Genomic DNA, 19,727 nt, shown 5'->3' with positions numbered 1-19,727 from the left:
AGGATGCACCCCTGAGCATGCGGCCCCCCACGTCCCAGGCCAATGAGTCAGACAGCAGGCGTGCTCTCCCCGGCCCCGTGCTCCGCGGGCACGGGTGACACATCTGACAAAGGACAGAGGTCTGGCTGCTCCCCTGTTCCCCGGCTCTGGGCCTGATGGCCTATGACACCCTGGTGTGCTTTAACAACCAACGCAGAGCGCGTCTGAGGGCCAGTCACAGGTAAAGGCTTGGAGTCACAGCACAACAAGTGAGATGATACTTTCTAAAGTCCATTCAGCCCCATCTGGTCCCAAACTGCTACCAATTTGATCACAAAACTTGAATGCAAATGTAAAAAGTCCTTATTAGGTGATAAAATAGTATAAAATAAATATTGGGTAAATATTTCATAGAATTAGAAAAATTGAGTAATTTTTTTTCAAGGAAGATTAAAAACAAAAACACAATCAGTGAAACAGAAAGACAGGGTTTAAGAGAAAGGACTGCAAACATACTATGTTCCTAGAATAAAAACACTAAACGTGGTCAAGCTTTCAAAATCATGGCCATCTGGGGAGGAACTGACTGGGCACAGTCAGCACCGAGTGGCAGCAACCGTGCCCGCCGTCCTCACGTTCATGTCCTCAGCACTGTGCACAGCCTGTCCCTCGGGGAGCACTCACATTTGTGAGAGAACACCACTCAGTTCTAATAGGAAGAGCAAGGGGCTTCCTTTCCAAGAGGGGGTCAGCTAACAACATAATCCTAAACTTTATATATAAGAAGGAATGAACAAAAATGGCCAAGATAGTCTTTAAAATAGTCTAACCCTCACGAGAGGGGTGTACACGAGAAGCTGCTAATACTGTAGTTCGGCCCTAGACTTTTACTGATGTAAGAATCAGTAGGTCTACAAGCCGGTGAACAGCCTTAAGCACAATGTTTTCCAGAGGCACAGAACAGTTTATAGATATAATTTATTATTTTATAAAAGTGTCAGACCAAACCGGTGGGGAAAGGAAGATTCATACAACCAATGGTGCTGGGCATATGGCTTAATGATAAAACACACACACACACACACACACACACACATACACACACAACCCCCAAAACAACAAAACAAAAAAACAAAAAAACAAAACAGATAAGCGTAAGGACCGACTGAGTCATGACCAGATCAGCAGGAGGGCGGGGCAGTGAGCTACAAGCAGGAGGTGGAGATCTACAGGAGGGGGCAGGGCAGCAAGCTATGAAGGGGGGGCAAGCTATAGGAGACAGGGCAGAGGGCAGAAAGCTACAGGAGGGCAGCAGTGAGCTGCTGGTGCAGGGATTTGTGTGCAGGGCTACTACTAAAGGAGTAACACAGGTCTGTTCCCTTACTACTCCTCTGCAGACACAAGAGTAGTTAGAGGCAAGGCTGGTTGAAAAAGCAGCACCCTAAAATCCCTGCACAGGGGGACCCCGAGAAAATTCTGAGGACTTGAGGTCTAGGTACAATATCATGCAGCAGAGAAATGTGGCTGAACAGGGATTTCATCTGAGAGTCTCTGAATGATACAGATGATAAATGAAACCCATTTGGATGTTATTTCAAAATCAAAAGGGCTTTTGGAACAAGAAAATAGTTGACCCCCAGAGGAGCAGGTATCAGCGGAACACCAGGCTGGCCATCAGCAACACTGAGCTCCAGAAGCAATGGAGCCCTACCTTCAAATTTGAGGGACAATGTTGTTCAAACTACAGGTCTGCATACTGCTAAAATTTTCAACAAATGTGAGGAAAAGACAGCTTTTTGATATTCAAGAATTCGAAAAGTTTGTTCCAATCGTCCTTTCTTAGGAAAACACCTTGAGGATGTCCTCCAGACAGAAGTGGGGGTGAGTCAGGAAGAAGAGGACACACTGGCTCCCGGGAGGGAGTGCAGCAAGGGAAGGCCAGGATGGCCGCGGTCAGGTGTGACAGTGAGTGGCCGGTCCAGACTAGAGCAGGGTAGTGGAGGACCCTCGGAGAGATGGGTCTGGGGGAAAGGGCACTGCAACTGAGCACCTGATAGAGTTTGGAAAATAAAAATGAAAGTCTGATAAAACCAAATAGTCCAAGTGAAAAATAAAGGCAATATAAAACTGGGAAAAACAAAAAGCAGAACATAAAAGAGACACAGTCACAGAATACTGCTCAGCTCTGCCATGCCAGATAATTACTTATAGTGAAGTCAATGGTGTTTATTTATGTTAATGTTTTAGAATCAGCCTACAGATAAGTAATGAAGATTTAGTTACGGTTACAAGAAAGAATGCAAATGTCATAAATCTCAACGATACAAAATTTTTTAAAAAAAGGCAACAGAAGTTTCAGGGACAGGGAAGGGACCTGTAGGAAAGGGCAGGACTAACATCTTATAAACTGGGAGGTATGATTTCTTGTTTATCATAATGCAATGTGAAGGGAACTTGTGGCAATATTATCTATAATAATAAAAGCATAATATGCTAATTAAACCAGACATCATTCCGGACGTGATTCCGGATGTCCTTTCAGACAAAGCTGGAGCCAGAGTGAAGCCCAGGTCCCAAGTGCCAGAGGGAAGCTGGTGCCGGCAGCTGGGGGAAGGAAGGCCTACTCTCACATGAATTTAGTGCATCAGGTCTCTAGGTTAAGTTTATAAAGGTAACCTGCAGAGAAAATAAAATGCACATATAAGGAGAAGGTAGAGGGGTGGAGGAAAGTGTGCCAACTTCTTGTCTATCATTTAAAAAGAAAATAAAGGCTTGGCTGGGTGGCTCAGGCTTGGTTAGAGCATCATCCTGTTACACTGAGGTTGTGGGTTCGGTCCCTGGTCAGGGCACATACATGAATCAACCAGTGATGCATTAATAAGTGGAATAACAAATTGATGTGCTTTCTCTCTCTCAAATCAATAAAAAGGACAATAAAATGAATAAATTAATTAGTAGAAAGCAGCAAAAGGAGTGTATTCTTGGCGACATGATGTGACTCCCAGGGACGTGGTATGAAAGAATTACGGTGGTCTCCATTCTGGGGTTGGGATGCTGAGAGGCAGAAGGAACTGTTGTTTCCTATTTTAAGCATCAATATGCATTACTTTAGAAAAAGGAAATATAACGCTAAACACAAATGAAAATTAACCAAAAAGGAAATGTGTGGAGTTCTGGAGAAATATTTTAGTGGCTCTAGAAAAGGCACAGGGGCCTTGGGGACAGACGTCTGCTCTCTGGGTGCACAGGACCTGGGATGCCACAGGCACATAGGACCTGGGGTGCCCCAGCTCACAGGACCGGGGGTTACATGGGCGCACAGGACCTGGGGTGCCACGGGTGCATAGGACCTGGGGTGCCCTGGTGCACAGGCCCACGGGTGCCTTGGGCCCTTCTGGGCAGACTGAGTTCACAAGAGCAGACATTTTTTTTTCGAGCTCCTCAGGAAGCGAACCGTTAAAAGCAGAGATAACAGGAGTGGGCAGGTGAGCAAAACAACACGCAATAGTGTCCACCATTAACCTGGTAGGTGAATAACATAAGTGTCCATGAAGGGGAAGGTCGGATCAGATGGCAGCAAGCTGAGGATGAGGGTTACTTTAGGGAGAAGGAGGTAAAGGTTGGAAATCCCAACAGCTGGTCTGCTGTGGACTTGAACTAAGATGGTGTCCTTTGGTGCAGGGAGGGGATGGAAGGCGTGACACAGCATGGTCACCCACACAGGCCCGGGAAGGGCTGCCTGATGCTCTCGGCCTGATCAAGGTCTGAGATGAATTTCCACCAAACCGAAGACACAGCTTTTAGCTAGAATGCCCTACACAGACGGGGTCGCCCCTACACTAAACAGGATGCACCTACAGGGACAGGACACACCTACCTGGACGGGACACACCCACATGAACTGGACACACCTACATGGACGGGACGCACCTACATGGACGGGACGCACCTACATGGACGGGGATGCATCTTCATGGACGGGACGCACCTACATGGACGGGACGCACCTACATGGATGGGATGCATCTTCATGGACGGGATGCACCTACATGGACCGGACACACCTACATGGACCGGACGCACCTACATGGATGGGACACACCTACATGGACGGGATGCACCTACATGGATGGGATGCACGTACATGGACGGGACGCACCTACATAGATAGGACGCACCTACATGGATGGGATGCATCTTCATGGACGGGACGCACCTACATGGACGGGACACACCTACCTGGACGGGACGCACCTACATGGATGGGACGCACCTTCATGGATGGGACGCACCTACGCGGATGGGATGCACCTACACGGATGGGACGCACCTTCATGGACGGGACTCACCTACATGGACGGGACGCACCTTCATGGACGGCATGCACTTACATGGACGGGACGCACCTACATGGATGGGACGCACCTATATGGATGGGACGCACCTACACGGACGTGACGCACCTACACAAATGGGACGCACCTTCATGGATGGGACGCACATTTATTTTCTGTCCTTTTGAAACAAGAGAAGGAGGAAGCAGCATGTTGCCTTAGCCTTGCGAAGGCTTCCTGAGAATGGCACTTTCAGAGGTGTCAGCAGAAGCCACAGAGGCTGGGCGGGCTGTGTCCATGGGCAAGGACTTCCAGGCTGGAGGGAAGTTCACAAGCAATGAGGCCTGGGGACCCCACGCGCCCGCCTCCAGCTGGGGAGTCAGGCCAGACAGACGCCTGCTATTCTGTGTGGAGTTCCCAGGCATCTCTGACCGACTCAAGAGCCATGAAAAGGGGGCAGATGCTGCGGTCACAGCCACGGCCACGGCCATCTTCTCTGCCTTCCCCCCTCCCACACCTGCGACTCCTGCCCTTGGGTCTCTCCTCATCCATTCCTCGAGGCAAAGGGCAAAGGGCACGCCTCTTACACATCAGGCCCAGCGCTGTGGCTGGGGCAGCAGGGAAATCTATGACAACTGAGGACGTGGAGGCGATGGAAACAGCGCTGCCCAGATGGAGAGCGAGGGATGTGGGAATGGGAGAGAGCAATGCAGGTGCATGACCAGGAAGGAAAGGAGGTCACCCGCTGCCAGGTGCTGATGCTGCCGATGCAGCGGGGAAGCAGGCACCTACGGGGCGTGGTATGGTGACGGGCCCCGCGGTCCGACTGCCCAAGGAGCCTGCTGGTGTCAGTGCGGGTGATGAACACTAAGGCCACTGTGATCTCTTATCAGTTCCTCCCTTTCCCAGCCTCCCAGAAGGACGCAGGGAAAAGGGGGCCTTTCCGAGGGCTCACTGTGCCTTAGCCTGGGGCTATGGCAGGTCGCTATCAGCATCACTCAGAGAGGTAGGGCCCGCCCACAAAGAGCAGCAAACAGCAGTGATGTTGGTGGGTGTCTGCGGACAGTCAGCTGAAGATTATGCCACCACAGGAGAGAGGCAGCAGTAGAAACAGCGTTTGATAAACCCCAACCCAACCATAAACTAAACCGAAACCGAAACCCTAACCCTAATCCTAACCCCTAACCCTAACCCTACCCCCTAACCCTAACCTAACCTAACCTAATCCTAACCCTAAACCCTAACCCTAACCCCACAGGATGGTCCCAGATCCATGGCACTTGGCAATACAAACTCCCAGGCCTCACTCCAGGCGTGCTGAGTCTGAAACTCTCGGGGTATGGCTGGGACCCCAGGTGACTCACGCAGTGACGCTTAGGTGGGAGATGCACTGGTCTGCGTGAGCCATGTGACATGCAGGTGAGCAGAGTCTAAGAAAACAAGTCCATGTGCCATTTACCCATAGTCCTCATGTCTGTCTCTGCCTCTGCCCTTACAGACTACCCTCTGAGTGAATGGAGGCACCGCAGGCAGGGGAAGTGCTTTCAATAAAGAGGGGTTGGGCACAGTTCACGCCCATGGGAAAATAGAGTAATTAAGAAGGTGAATGAACTAACCCTAACCTAGTCCTGAGACAGGGTCCAGATGCGGTGAGCTACCGAAGCTCTTTGATCATCACAGACAATAAGTCGTCGCATTTTGAGAATCATAGAACTTGCATTTTATAAAGAACACAACACCAAAATGTAAGCAGGAAGCAAAGATTCCTGGAGAGAATGATACTAATTTTCTCTTTATTCTAAAACACGCTATCTGCCCACAAATATGTTCATTCCAGGAGCATTTAGTCAGGCTCAGTGCCATAGGCACGGCGCTGGATGCTGGCAGCCACGGGGCCAAACCCTTGCTGTATGGGGGACTCACGGTTGGTGGGGAGACAGACTCACAGCCCCTAACTTCCGCCCAGGTAAGCACAGCTCTACCAGGAGGAAGCGTGTGGAGGGGTGCTTACTGAAAGCCCGTTGGCTGAGGGACACATTCCCACGGACCTCCAGAGAGAAGCCCTCACACCCAACCCAGCGGCTCTTCCTGGTGAGCAGTGTGCGTTTTTTATCGGGCCATTTGTTTGCCATGAAATATTGATGGCGCACCATCCCTCATGCAGGGATAAATGTGCCTTGTCACATCTTGCTATTCCAAATTCTGGCAGAGCTTCTGACAGTTGTGTGCCAAGAAAGGGTGAGGAACAACAGGCTTGTTTGTCTACTGAACTGGAGAGCCTGCGATTAACGTTGGCATTTTAAAAGCATTGTTTATTCCATGGATCAAGCTAGAGCAAAGAAATACCGTGCGTAACAAATTAAAAAATGTTCTTTAACAAAAAGACATCATTGAGCAGAATGAAAGGACACCGGGTCCCGAAGGTCCCCTGTGATGCAGCATGTGCCTCCACATACGCCCAGGGCAGTCACATGACCGTGAAACCATCTGCAGGCAGGCTGCATGTTGCAAAATGCAAAAATACTACGTGATGTAGATTTCCACAATCTCACTTTCAAGGTAGGCATAGATCATGTTACCTTTTCCTTCTGTCTCAGGCACTGGCCCTAATGCAGGCCAACTGTCAGGAGGAGGTAGAAGGAAGTGAGAGGTGTGGCATCTTAGGAACCGTGGAGTCCTTACTCAATAGTTTATATGCTTTGAGCATGAAGGGATCTGTTGAATAGAAGAGGTGGAGGCCAGTCTCATGCCCCTTTTCTAGCCTTCATTTTCACACACTCAGAGCTATCCACCTTCCATCCACCCACCATCCATCCATCATCTATCATTCATCATACCTCCAACCATCCACCCATCCACTCACCCATCCACCATCCGTCCACTCACCCATCCACCATCCATCCATCCACCATCCATCATTCATCATACCTCCACCCATCTACCCACCATCCATCCATCTACCATCCATCCATCTACCCACCCATCCACTCACCCATCCATCATCCATTCATCCATCCATCCATCCTCCACCCTCCATCCATCCACCCATATACCTGACCTGTCCACTCAATAGGTATTAAACACCCTTGTGCACTGAGACTCCTGTGTCATTCGAGGATGAGCTGGATGTCTTCCTTGTGACGCTGCAGGCCCCCTCCACCTTTCCCACCATGCTCTGTCTGTGCCCATGAGAGGGAAAGGCTCACCATACAGGTGGCATCAAGGGGCTCTGGCTGCCCCCTAGGAGCACCCGCAGGAGATCCAAGGGTGAGAGAGAGGAAAAGTGGGCATTTGCTTCTATGACTCCATACACAGTCCATCAAACCAAGTCCCTCATCCCTGTTGGTGGCTGCTGCACTAGGCTCTCTGTCCCCAGGGTTCTCTACTGCTCCCCCTGTCCCCTCAGGCCTGGGATGGTCACAGGGACCCAGCTGCCTCTGACTTCTGGACACTACCCATTCCTGGTGGGACTCCTCCCTGCCCTCTCCTTCACCAGCTCTGCCTGGTTCAGCACTGTTGGAATGAACCCCTTTCTTTCCTGAGGGGACACAGATATGGAGAGAACCACATAGCCCCCCTGGGCCTCCCCTCCCCTTCCCCTAGAGGCCTTCACTTGAGGTCGAGGCCACAACTGAGGCTCAAACGTGCCAGGGAGCATACTGAGCCCTGCTGGACTCAGAGCCGGACGCGTCCTGAGATGCCCACTTTCTCCCATTACAGACGAAGAACCTAAAGAACGACTTCGGGCTTAGGCAGCTCCAATAACCACCCCGCTCCCCAGCCAGGGCCTTGCTGACCCTGCCTGGCACTGCCTCCATGACCATGTCCTCACTCGCTGTGCCTCAGATGCGGCCAAGTCTTGTGCCAACAGAGAAATGTCCTGACCGTCATGCTACACTGAGCTCAGAGGCCTGTGCCATCTGCTCAAGGTCAAGAGCCGCTCAGGTGTTTCTAGAACTGGTACCTCTGTGAGGGCGGGATGGGGAGCAGCGTTCCCATGGCAGCCTCACCTTGGCAACCTGCATCTCTGGGTTTGGTTCTAGCACCTGCTCCTCAGCTCCTGCCACCCTCGTCCTCACCCTGTCCTGGCCATGGGACAGCTGCCTCCTTCTAAACCTCTGCTGTCCCCATTGCACAGTGAACTCGGTGAGGCCACGTCAGCACGGCTGAGCATGTGTTACAGCTGCCTGCTGCTCTTTCCTGACCGAACTGGAGCCTGGTCCTCCCCTGAGCTCTGCTTGTCTCCAGCGTGGAACGTGTCCCGTACAGCTCCTCCTGGGCAGTAGCTGACCTCACGGGGCACTTTCCTCGTGATGCCCTGGTGCTTGCCCTGCCTGGCAGCTTCTCCTCTCCCTGCGCTCCCTCTCCCCCCAGGGGAGAAAGGCCAGCTTCTGCTGGGTTGGAGAGGGGCACGGTGTCAGGCAGCCCTGCTTTTCTCCCGGTTACAACAGTCTTTCTAGTAAAGTCTCTCGAACAAAGTCCAGAGTTTTTTGGACAGAATCACACTTCAGGAAGCGGGTCTGTCCAGGGGTGAGCCGTCAGCCCCAGGGAGTGACCTTAGGCGCCACCTGGGCCTCTGCCTCTCAAATAACAGTGTGGTGGCCCCTTCTGTGTGCAGAGTCTCACCAGGACTCTCCCCAGACACAAAGGCCCGCTGACGAGGATGAGACTGTGGAGGCACATCCGGCTGATTTCAGGCAGAGACCAGAGAACCACGAGGAGGAATGGCCACTGGGGCTGTGGAACTCAGCGCAGGAGACAGTGACGCCGTTGTCAGGTGTCAGGGAGGGGAAGAGAGTCACCCCAAGTCCAGGAGCAGGGCTGTGGGAACTGAGTCCCTGGGAAATGCGCCTGGCGGGGGTGGAGGAAGGAGTGATCCCCCCTCACCAGTCCCTCTGTGGGGCCCTGTCCGCACCCCTTGGCTCTCTGGTTGTGGCACCGCCATGGGAGGGCGCTCAGAACACTGACGGTGACCAGGGGCTCGCTGGGTGGGTGGGGAAGGGTCTGCTAACAGTGTCCTGGGTGCTAGGGGAGCCTGAGTGGACAGAGCGGCCACAGAGGCGCCAGGGACACCAGGCCAGGACCCCCGCCCGGGCCCCGGCCTGGCCAGGAATAAATCCGCGGTGGCTGTACAGGTTGCCTGCCCTCCATGGGCCTCCGTCTCCCCGTGGGTTGTGGAGGAGGTGCGAGGGGCATAAGGGACATGCCGAGCCCTTCCGGAAACAGTCCCAGGAAGGAAGCCCTTCAGGGGACCAGAGCCAGGGCAGACCTGCTGGGTGGCAGCTCTGACCCCCGCCGCTCAGCGCACGCCAGCACCTTCAACACGAGGGGGTACATTTTGCCAAATCCCATGGTCCTGCGCTGCCATCAAAGCCATGCCTGGACTTGCCGGCCATGACCCCCACAGCCTGTACCTGCCAAGTCGGCCCTGAGTTTGCTGTCACCCGGCCTCGGGGGCCTCGTGACGCGGCCTTGGCAAGCCTTGGGCGGCGTGTTGCCAACGTCCTCGAGTGTCAGCGCTGCTCTTCGGCTGGCAGAGCTTGTGGCCAGCAGAGGTGCTGACTGAAGGGGGTGGGCAAGGCAGAAGCCATGTTCTTTTCCACTGTCTCCTGCCAGACGGCTTGCCATCTATTCAGTGTTTCGGAACAACCTGGTCGCCTTTCCAAACGGCACAGCCATGTGGAACATGCTTTTTTCCCTGGAACCTGCTTGTCCGGACACCCATGGCTCAGGGTTCCAGGCCCTAAAGCACCGGGCGTTTCCCCTGAGAGCACCGGAACCCGGGACCAACAGTAACGCAGTGAAGCCCCTTTTCAGTGACCAACATCACTTCTCTGGCCCAGAGCATCTCCACTCTTTCAGTCACCACGAGTGACTTCTTGCCCTCGTGGATAACAGACCACACCTGACCGGACACTGAACACAGCAGCTATCCGTGAGCTGATGGAGGACTGCTGCCTAAGACGAACCCCTGGGAATCGGAATGTCCCTGGCCATCCCCCGACACATGCAGTGAAAGCAGAGATAGGCCCAGCTCTGAGGGCAATAGAGAGCATTCATGCATCTGTGGTCCATACCCAGAGCACTCTCACATTTCAGTCACGTCAGGTAAAACACATACCTTCCCACAGTCATTGATGGGAGGGCAGAAGCCTGGATGAGAAACATGTTAATAGATAGCGGATGCAGGGATGGAGGTGGGGACATTGGACAGTGAGACAGTTTTCCCATTCCACTGAAACCATTGCTACGGAGAGGGCCTTGTCCACCTGGGACACGCTTCAGGATCGCCCAAGAAGCTTAAAAACAAGAACAAACTCACACCACACTCCAGATGACAGAAACCAAGAATGAGATTTAATTGCAATTAAATCTTGCAATATAGCTTGTGCCACCTGAGAGTTTAAGCAGGAAGTGGAAGATGCTATGTTTCATAGCTCTGGGGCAATGACATGAGCAGTGGGTTAGGTATCAGGGTCTTGTGTTCATCCTGGTTCTATCTCTGATTAAGAACCCAGCTATCGGCAAGTCAGGTGGTGATGGTGCTCATGGATGTAGTGGTGGTGGTGGTGAAGGTAGTGGTTGAAGTGATGGTGGTGACAAAGGTGGTGGTTATGGTGATGGTGGTGGTGATGGTGCTGGTGATGGTGATGGTGGTGGTGGTGGTGGTGGTGATAATGGTGGTAGTGGTGGTGGTGGTGGTGGTAATGGTGGTGATAGTGGTGATGGTGATGGTGGTGGTAATGGTAATGGTGGTGGTGGTGGTGGTATTGATGGTCATTGTGGTGGTGGTGGTGATGGTGGTGGTAATGGTGGTGATGGTGATGATGTTGGTTATGGTAGTGATGGTGGTGATGAAGGTGGTCATAATGATGGTGGTAATGGTGCTAGTTAGGTAGTGGTGGTGAGGAAGGTGGTCATGATGATGGTGGTAATGGTGGTAATGGAAGTGGTGATGGTAATGGTGGTTATGGTGGTAATGATGGTGATAGTGGTGATGGTGATGGTGGTGGTAATATGGTGGTGTTGTGGTACTGATGGTCACTGTGGTGGTGGTGGTGGAGATGATGGTGATGGTGGTGTTGGTGATAGTGATGGTGGTGATGGTGGTGGTAATGGTGGTGATGATGATGGTAATGGAGGTGATAGTGGTGATGGTGGTAGAGGTAATGGTGGTGATGGTGATGGTGGTGGTGGTGGTAATGTGGGGGTAATGATAGTAGTGGTTGTGGTGGTGATGGTGTGGTGATGGTGGTGGTGATAGTGATGGTGGTGGTAATAGAGGTGATGGTGATGGTGGGGGTAATAGTGGTAATGGTTGTGGTAGTGATGGTATGGTGATGGTGTGGTGATGGTGGTGGTGGTGAAGGTGGTGGTGGTGGTATAATGTTGTGGCATGAGGCTCAGGTCATTAAGATTGAGGACCCTGATTTTCTGTGATGTTTCTTTGCCTGATGATCTCTGTCTAATCCCTAGCCCTTAGCAAAGCCTTGCACAGGAGTAGATGGGTGGCCAATCTCCATACGAGCCCAGATTTTGTACAGGAAGAAGGCTGCACTCCTCTCTGGGTCAGCATGGGGTTGCATGGGCGATGCATGTGGAGGAGACAGAGGAAGCCATGAGAATCTCAGCTGCTGGGAATTTGCAGAAATCCCGAGGTTACTGTGTGCAGTCAGAAGCAGCGAGCTGCCCACAGACATCAATGTGCTAAGGGTCCCCACAGTGCTGAGCGAGGAAAGAGGAAACAGATCTACACGCACATATAAATGTCTATCTCTACCTCTACCTCTACCCTCCCTCTCCCTCTCCCTCTCTCTCTGAGTCTCCCTCTACCTCTCCCTCTACCTCTATCTACCTCTACCTCTATCTCTATCTCTACCTCTATGTATCTCTATCTCTATCTCTATCTCTGTCTCTGTCTCTGTCTATCTCTATCTCTATCTCTATCTCTATCTATCTCCCTATCTCTATCTTCTCTTTCTGTCTCTATCTCTATCTCTGTCTCCATGCATCACAATGCCATCTATATAAGGTAAGCGTGCGCACACACACACACACACACACACACAGTGCATGTTTTACAAACATTAACAGGGACAAAGGGTACTCAGATGCATTTTAAGCAGGTGCCAATGAAGTGGGGCGGCCGGGGGGTGGGGGTGGGGGAATGGATAGAGAATAAGTTTGAAAAAGAAAACCCACCACAAATAAAACAAGAGAGGCCGTCATCCAGCAGGGACGGTGTGCTATGAGCTGAGCAGATCCTAAATCCTGGTCCGGAAGGTTGAAATGAATAAGGTGAGTAAGATGATATAAAAACGAGCGGCCTTTGGGCCTTTCATGGGCTGTGGGAGGTGGTGGCAGGGGAGTGTGGCCCTGGGCCCAGTGCTGGCGTCCTTCTCGGGCTGTGCTGCAGGCCGTCAGGAAACTGCGTGGGGTGGCGGCCGCGGTCACCCGAGTGAGTGTTTGGAGGAGAGAGAACACCATCAGCACAGGCGCTTGGCTCCTGACCGGACGACCTGCCGCGTGTCTCAAGCTTCACCCCACTCCCAGCTCAGGGGCTCTGAGAGGCTGGAACCCAGCAAAGCGACTGTGCTGGTTTCATTGGTGCGGCTGCTTCCCACGTGACGCTGTAGAAACCGAAGGACAGGGCCGCCATGTGGAGTGACAGCTCCACCGGGACACACCGTTCTCCCGGGTGTCCAGCACCCTTTCAGTGTGGCCAGGCATCGCCGCCTGCCTGTGGCCCTGGGTCACTGCTGTCATCTTTATCGTAAACATTTCCCAGGTGACCTCAGTGTTGCTCCTGGGATCACGTGTGGACAGGCCTCTTCCACCTGTGGCCCCGGCAGCATCGTTATGGCCACTGACCCTGCGCTGTCCTGGCTCTGGGCTGCTGTGACCGGCGGAGAGGCCAGGGTGGTGCCTGGCGGTGGCGCACACAGCAGAGTTTCCGGTGGGCCACACCGGTGGGCTGGTATTTTTTAATGTGATGTATTTCTTTGTCGCCGTCTGCCCTGCCTAGGTCTTCGAGGACACTGGTTAGGTCTCCTTCCTACTTAGCCCTCTGCACAAAGTAGGCATCTGATTTTTAGCTTTTCTACCGCAGTGCTGAGGGAAACCAGAATAGGTCACCCAAAATAGGCTTTGGACGTGATGGCTATTCTGAGCTGAAGGTCATGAAAGCAGCCCCTCCCCCTTTCTGTCAGAGGCCGGGGGTGGGGGTGGGGTTGCAGGGAAAGTCTCCTTTTCCTGGGGACAGAGCTGAGCTCAGAGGCAAGTCCCGGGAACCACAGACGAGCTCGGGGAACCACAGACCAACCCAGGAACCCACAGACGAGCCCCGGGAACCACAGACCAACCCAGGAACCCACAGACAAGCCCCGGGAACCACAAACGGTCCCCAGGAACCAATAGACGGGCCTCAGGAACCCACAAATGGTCCCCGGGAACCACAGACCAACCCAGGAACCCACAGACGAGCCCGGGGAACCCACAGATGGTCCCCAGGAACCCACAGATGGTCCCCAGGAACCACAGACGGTCCCCACTAACCCACAGAGGAGCCCTGGAAACTGCAGACAAGCCTTCCTCAGAGTCCCTCCCACAGTCTGCGTCCTGGAAACGGAAGCTGTGTCCTCTGCCTGCCAATGCGCTACAAATGACCTTTCCCACTGCAGGTGCTTTGAGTTACTTTTCATTGAGATTTTTTGTCACATGACATGGGCTACACGTGTTAATAAACCACCTGATTTTGTCTTGTTAGTGCCCAGCTGAGAGCCTGGGGTGGGTAGAGAACAGTTTTGCGTCCCCCCCCACCCCCCAGCGTCCTTCTGAGATGAAAGGTGCCGGCAGGGCAGCAGAAGAATCTCACTCTTTGAGAATCCCCTAGGCACCAAGGCTGAGTAAAGCTGCTCCCTGCTCAGAGGTTTGCTGAGCGCATGCTCCGCCCAGTCCTGCTGGGGTTGCAGTCACACCGAGGGCGGCCTGGCCTCTCCCTGCAGGGCGGCGGGCGGCTGGGCACAGAGATGGAGTGTGCAGACATTTTGCCAGGAAAGGAAGGCAGGGAGTGGGCGGGGCTTTGCTCGCCCTGTGGTCATGTGGGCGGAGCTGGTCAGGCAGCGGGAGCCCTGGGCCAAGTCCCTATGGAAGGGGAACCCAGCCTAGTCATTGCAGGCCCGCAGGACAGGCCTGGGCAGCCACACAGGCGGCCGGGCCTGAGGGCCTTCACCCTGAGGGACAGGAAACCCAGCGGGGCTCTAGCAGAGGGAGCGTGCCATCTGCCCCACGTTAGAGGTGATTCGGGGTGCTCTGTTTGGGTGCCATGTAGCGATGGTTAGGAAATGGACCCTAAACCGTGGGAGGCACACAGGACCCCGGATGCTCCTCCGGGGCTGGCGTGGCTTCCCGTGGCGTGGCACGGGCAGTGTCTGCGGAGCGGGCCTTCCCCGGAGCTCACAGTGAGGGCCCCATTGAACCCATAACCCAGCAGATGTCCCCTCACACTTCTGTGTCCCACGGTCCCTGCACACCCAGCTTCTCCAGCCCTGCGGCCTGGTTCTAACACCTCGCCGGTTCCCTTTGTAACCACATGCTCACTGCCTGCCCGAGAGTCACAGCCTGACCAGTGGGAGCGGCCACAGTGGGTGGGCGGGGGGGTTGGGTATGAACCAGAGGTTCCGAGGATGAGGCCGGGCTGAGTCCCCCAGGGAGAGCGCCAGGGACAGGTGGACTTGACAACCAGGACACGGGCGGCGTCCGCGAGCCAGCCCTGTGCAGAGCGCATTCTCTCATTCCGTTGCCACAGCCACCCTTGCGGGTAAACACGTCTCTTACTAATATTCATCCCATTGTGCAGCGGAGGAAACTGAGGCGGGACCCAGGCCAGACCAGGATGGGAACTCAGGCAGTTGTCACTGTCAACCAGCCGACCTCGACTGGGGGGCACCGGGCAGTGACCGAGACGTCTGTGACTGTCACACTGAGGGAGGTGCTCTGACCCCAGTGAGCAGAGGCCAGGACTGCTGACCACGACAGCGCCAGGGCGTCCCCACAGCAGAGGCTCCGGCCTCAGACGCCGATGGCAGACACTGCCCTCAACAGGTGCTGCCACCTCCAGACTAATCAGCCCCCCCGCCCCCCGGTTTCTCCTGCCCCCCCTCCTGCAATTGCTCACTCAGCCCCCAGGCTCAGGTGCCCTCTGTGCCTCCCCACCCACTGCACCCTCAGTCTCATGGGTGGCGGATAATAACTGCTCAGGAAACAGATGCCCAAGGCGCACGGTGTCTGATCTGTCTGCACCTGGGACAGTGTGAGGGAGTGTGACAGGGAGGGGCTGCGACAGGGTGGCCGCCGCAGACGGTATGACAGCCTAGCACTGTGCACTGCGGAGAAAGGGCGTCACCAATAGCGCAGGAAAGGAGAGCGCGCGGCCCTGAGGGCAGCGGAGCTGGGGCTGGGAGGGAGCTCCTGCTTCCTTGCCCCAGGAGCGGACCAGCCTGTTGCAGCAGCACCACCAGACCAAGTGAGGTTTCCAGTGCGCTCCAGCCCATGGCTCCCTGTTCCAGGGGACGCCTATTAATTCAGTGAGTCTGCTGGGCAGGGCCCAGGAGGCTGGCAGGGAGGGGCTGCTGGAAAGCTGGCATCTGTGGGCGTCAGGAGAAGGTGGAGCAATGAGCAGTGCTCCTTCTCCCCCAGCCAAGCAGTGCCAGCGCCGCGGGTCTCAGTCCCGGACCAGCGATGGGTGCACACGCAGGGCCCACTCCCGGGGAGAGGCTGCAAGAGTCAGGCCTGGGGACAGGAGGCGAGAGGGGGATCAGTCCCGGGCGGGACACGTGCAGGGAGCCCTTCGCCTGAGGCGCTTACACAACTTTACAGTCCCTGAAGGAGGAAGGTTGGACTCCCCACTCCGCCCATGGCGTCCTACAGGAGCTCCTCTGCGGACAGGGGCAGGGGTGACCGTGGGCGTCACCGCCAGAGAAGCCCCACTCAGACCAGCAGAACCCTGGCTCACTCCTCCAGCCCTGAGCCGGGAGCCGCCAGGAGCTGCCCACAGCGCGGGGACTCTGCAGGGGCAGAGCTCTGGAGACATCTGGGCTGGCGTTTGCCGAGTCTGAGGAGGAATCCCTCTTGGCTCCCAGGGCCATTTATAGACTTCCAGGGCTCTCTGAGTGAGGGGACCTGTGCCAATCGAACGCCCGCCCCTTCCCCCAGTTCCCGCCCATATTCTCAGCAGAGTTTAATGACACATACGTGGGCCCCGGAAGTTTCCACGCCTCCAGGCTCCTTGAACTTTGGGACAAAATGAAACTGATATTCAGGCCACTTCGCTTTGATAGATGCTACTCAGTTGTTTTGATTAAAAACAAATCCACCTGCAGTAGATGTTAATAATAACAGGATCATCTGTGTCAAAACGTCCCCCCAATGGCACGCTGTTCCCTCACCCTCTGGGGGAGTTGGCTCATGAAACAGCGGGTACAGGGCTGCTCCAGAATGACACTCCAAGAATGGGGCGTCAGAAACAAAAAGTGCCATTACGTGGGCTGTTTGGAAAGGTGGAGTCAGTGCGCCCCCTGCTGGACACCTGTGGTCGACACCACGGCCCTTTGGGAGGAGCGCAGCCAGGTACCTGGTGAGGGTGAGAGATGGAGGACTGCAGGCTGGTGTCCCCGCCAGGACACCCAGATAAAACATGGGAAACAGGTAATTACCTTTTTCTCAGACATTTACGTTAGCAGTAAAACACGCCAGGGCCCGGGGAGACCATGCACATTCAGCAACCATTCACCTCGTCATTGCTATTTTCTAACGTAATTGAGGGGAGCAAACCTCATCCGCGGGTCATCGGGTGGCGTCATCTCCAGGTCGTGGGTGGGCCCGTTTAAGCCGATGACGTGCAGGGAGATGCTGGGGTTCTCACACCCGGCCTGGGGGGACAAGAGGACGGAAGGTGAGGCCACCGCGGCCTGACTGGAGCCCTGGAGCTGGCCTGGGGAGTCTTCCCAGGGCACAGGCCCCAGGGCCTGCAGCTCAGAGCTCAGGAGCAAAGCTTGCTGGGGGCAGGCTGCTCCTGTGTGAGCCGACCGCTTCTCCTCGCAACTGGAAGCCTGCCCTCTCCTCACTGAGCCCAGCCCTCCCCGCCACCTGTCATCACCAGGCCAGCACCACTCCATTGGCTGAGCCCCTGGGAGTGGGAAACAAATAGATAAGGAGGAGAGAAAATTCTGGAAGTGGAGACGATGGTGATGACGGCGTGGCCCAGCGGTGGGAAAACGAAGTCCTTTGAAAGGAACAGAACCTCCTCCCTCTGAACCCCCACTCCCTCTGTCCAGGGGCCAGTGGCACCAGCAGGAAGGGGAAGGGGACTATGTGGTGTTGCGCCATCTGCAGGGCTATGGGTGGGACTGAGGGAGAAGCTCAGGTGGAGGAGGAGACCCGCCCCCCAAAAGGGCAGAGTCCGGTGGGTGGACCAGCTCATGGCTCTGATTTGGCAGAAGCATCATGGGGCAAAGAGCGGCTGAGTTCTGTGGCCAGAATATGGTAACTTTCCATTAAAATATGAAATCTCAAACCCTCAGTGATCTGGGGTTTTATCAATCTGACTTCTGAGCACCTGTCCCAGAGGTCACTGTAAGGTCAAGGTCCTCACTGTAATATCAAGGCCCTCCCTGTAAGGTCAACGTCCTCACTGTAAGGTCAAGGCCCTCACTGTAAGGTCAAGGTCCTCCCTGTAAGACCTAGGTCTTCACTGTAATATCAAAGTCCTCACTGTAAGACCAAGGTCCTCCCTATAAGACCTAGGTCCTCACTGTAATATCAAGGTCCTCACTGTAAGACCAATGCCCTCACTGTAAGACCAAGGTCCTCACTCCTAGATTAGGGCTTCATCTGGTAAACCACTCCAGCTGTGGGTGGACAGATGAAGGTCAGACAGCTGGGCTGTAGAGTGTGTGTGTGTATGTGTGTGTGTGTGTGTTGAGAGGCTTGGCATCATCCAGCACACTTACTTAGCTGTATCTGGCTGTCACCCTGGCCTTTCCACGGGTTTGGTGGATGACAAGCCAGAGCTGGAGTAAAGGAATTCTGTCAAAAGGCACATCCCTGTCACGCGCTGACACCCAGGTGCCCTTGGGACAGGAACATGGCAGAGACAAAGCTCTGGCCCGGGACCCACGGGTCTCTACCTGGGACCTCGCTACACAGTGGCCCCATTTTGGAAGAGCCTCAGGAATGGGTCTGTGTACCAGCTGCTATGGACGGAGTGTCTGTGTTCTTCCCGAATGAAAATGCGAGGCCCCGGCCCCCATGGGAGGGGGTCTGCAGGTGGGGCCTTTGGGAGGTACCTGGAGTTAGATGAGGTCATGAGGTGGGGACCCATGATGGGGTTTGTGTCCTTAGAAGGAGAGAGACACCAGAGTGCTCTCTCTGCCACATGAGGACACAGGAGGGGGTGGCTGGCTGGAAACTGGAAGAGATTCCCAGCAGAACCCACTGCATTGGCAGCTGCCTTAGACCCGCAGCCTGTAGCCCATGAGGAACTGTGTCTGTTGAATGTCATGTTTGTTACTGCTGCTGAGCTGACTGACGTGCACCACCTATCCTCCCTCCTGCTGCAAACTCCCCACTGCATGTCGGGGGTGTCTTGTTTACAGACATGTGGCTGCAGCTCTCGAGCCCTCTGATGGCGTGGGAAGCTGGGGCTCAGTACTAGCTGGGCCAGGCAGGAAGTGAGCGCTGTCGCCAGGTGGGTGCAGGGGTTTGGGGTAGTCTAGTGCAGCCAGCCCATTGTGGACCCAGGGGCTGGCAGACAGGTCCCTCTTACCTCCCAGAACCAGATCCTAAAAAGGGAGCGAGGGGGGAGTGTCTGCAGTGGGCAGTGTGAGGGTTTGTTACCTGGAATGAAGCTTAGACACAAGGTTAACAGCAGTTCAATTATTTAAAACTAGAGGCCCGGTGCACAAAAATATGTGCATTCGGCGGGAGATGGGGGGTCCCTCAGCCCGGCCTGTGCCCTCTAGCAGTCTGGGACCCCCCAGGAGATAATGACCTGCTGGCTTAGGCCTGCTCCCGGGTGGCAGAGGGCAAGCCCAATCCCTAGGTGCAGCCCCTGGTCGGGCTCAGAGCAGGGCCGATTGGGGAGTTGGGGCGCTGCCCCCTGTCAGCACAGAGCAAGGGCCAATCTGGGGGCTGGGGCGCTGCCCCCTGTCACACACAGAGCAGGGCCCATCAGGGGGGGTGGGGCTCCTTCCCCTGTCATGCACAGAGCAGGGCCCATCAGGGGGTTGAGGAGCTCCCCCATGTCACTCACAGAGTAGGGCCGATAGGGGAGTTGGGGCACTGCCCCCATCACACACAGAGCAGGGCGGATCAGAAGGTTGGGGTGCTACACCCTGTCACCCACAGCGCAGGGCC

General features: G+C 54.9%; 1 protein-coding gene across 1 annotated transcript in view; it reads right to left on the bottom strand.

Annotated features, from left to right (window-relative positions):
• DPP6 (dipeptidyl peptidase like 6) overlaps positions 1-19,727 on the bottom strand; it is a 330,888-nt gene that overhangs the window by 6,399 nt on the left and 304,762 nt on the right. Inside the window, exon 10 of the mRNA XM_015566244.1 lies at positions 17,145-17,242. Coding sequence (XP_015421730.1) covers positions 17,145-17,242 — 98 coding nt within the window. The remainder of the gene's footprint in view (positions 1-17,144; positions 17,243-19,727) is intronic.

This window comes from Myotis davidii, unplaced genomic scaffold, assembly GCF_000327345.1.
Source record: "Myotis davidii unplaced genomic scaffold, ASM32734v1 scaffold762, whole genome shotgun sequence".
In the NCBI taxonomy this organism is placed as follows: domain Eukaryota; kingdom Metazoa; phylum Chordata; class Mammalia; order Chiroptera; family Vespertilionidae; genus Myotis; species Myotis davidii.
This window is presented reverse-complemented; position numbering and strand designations above follow the sequence as displayed.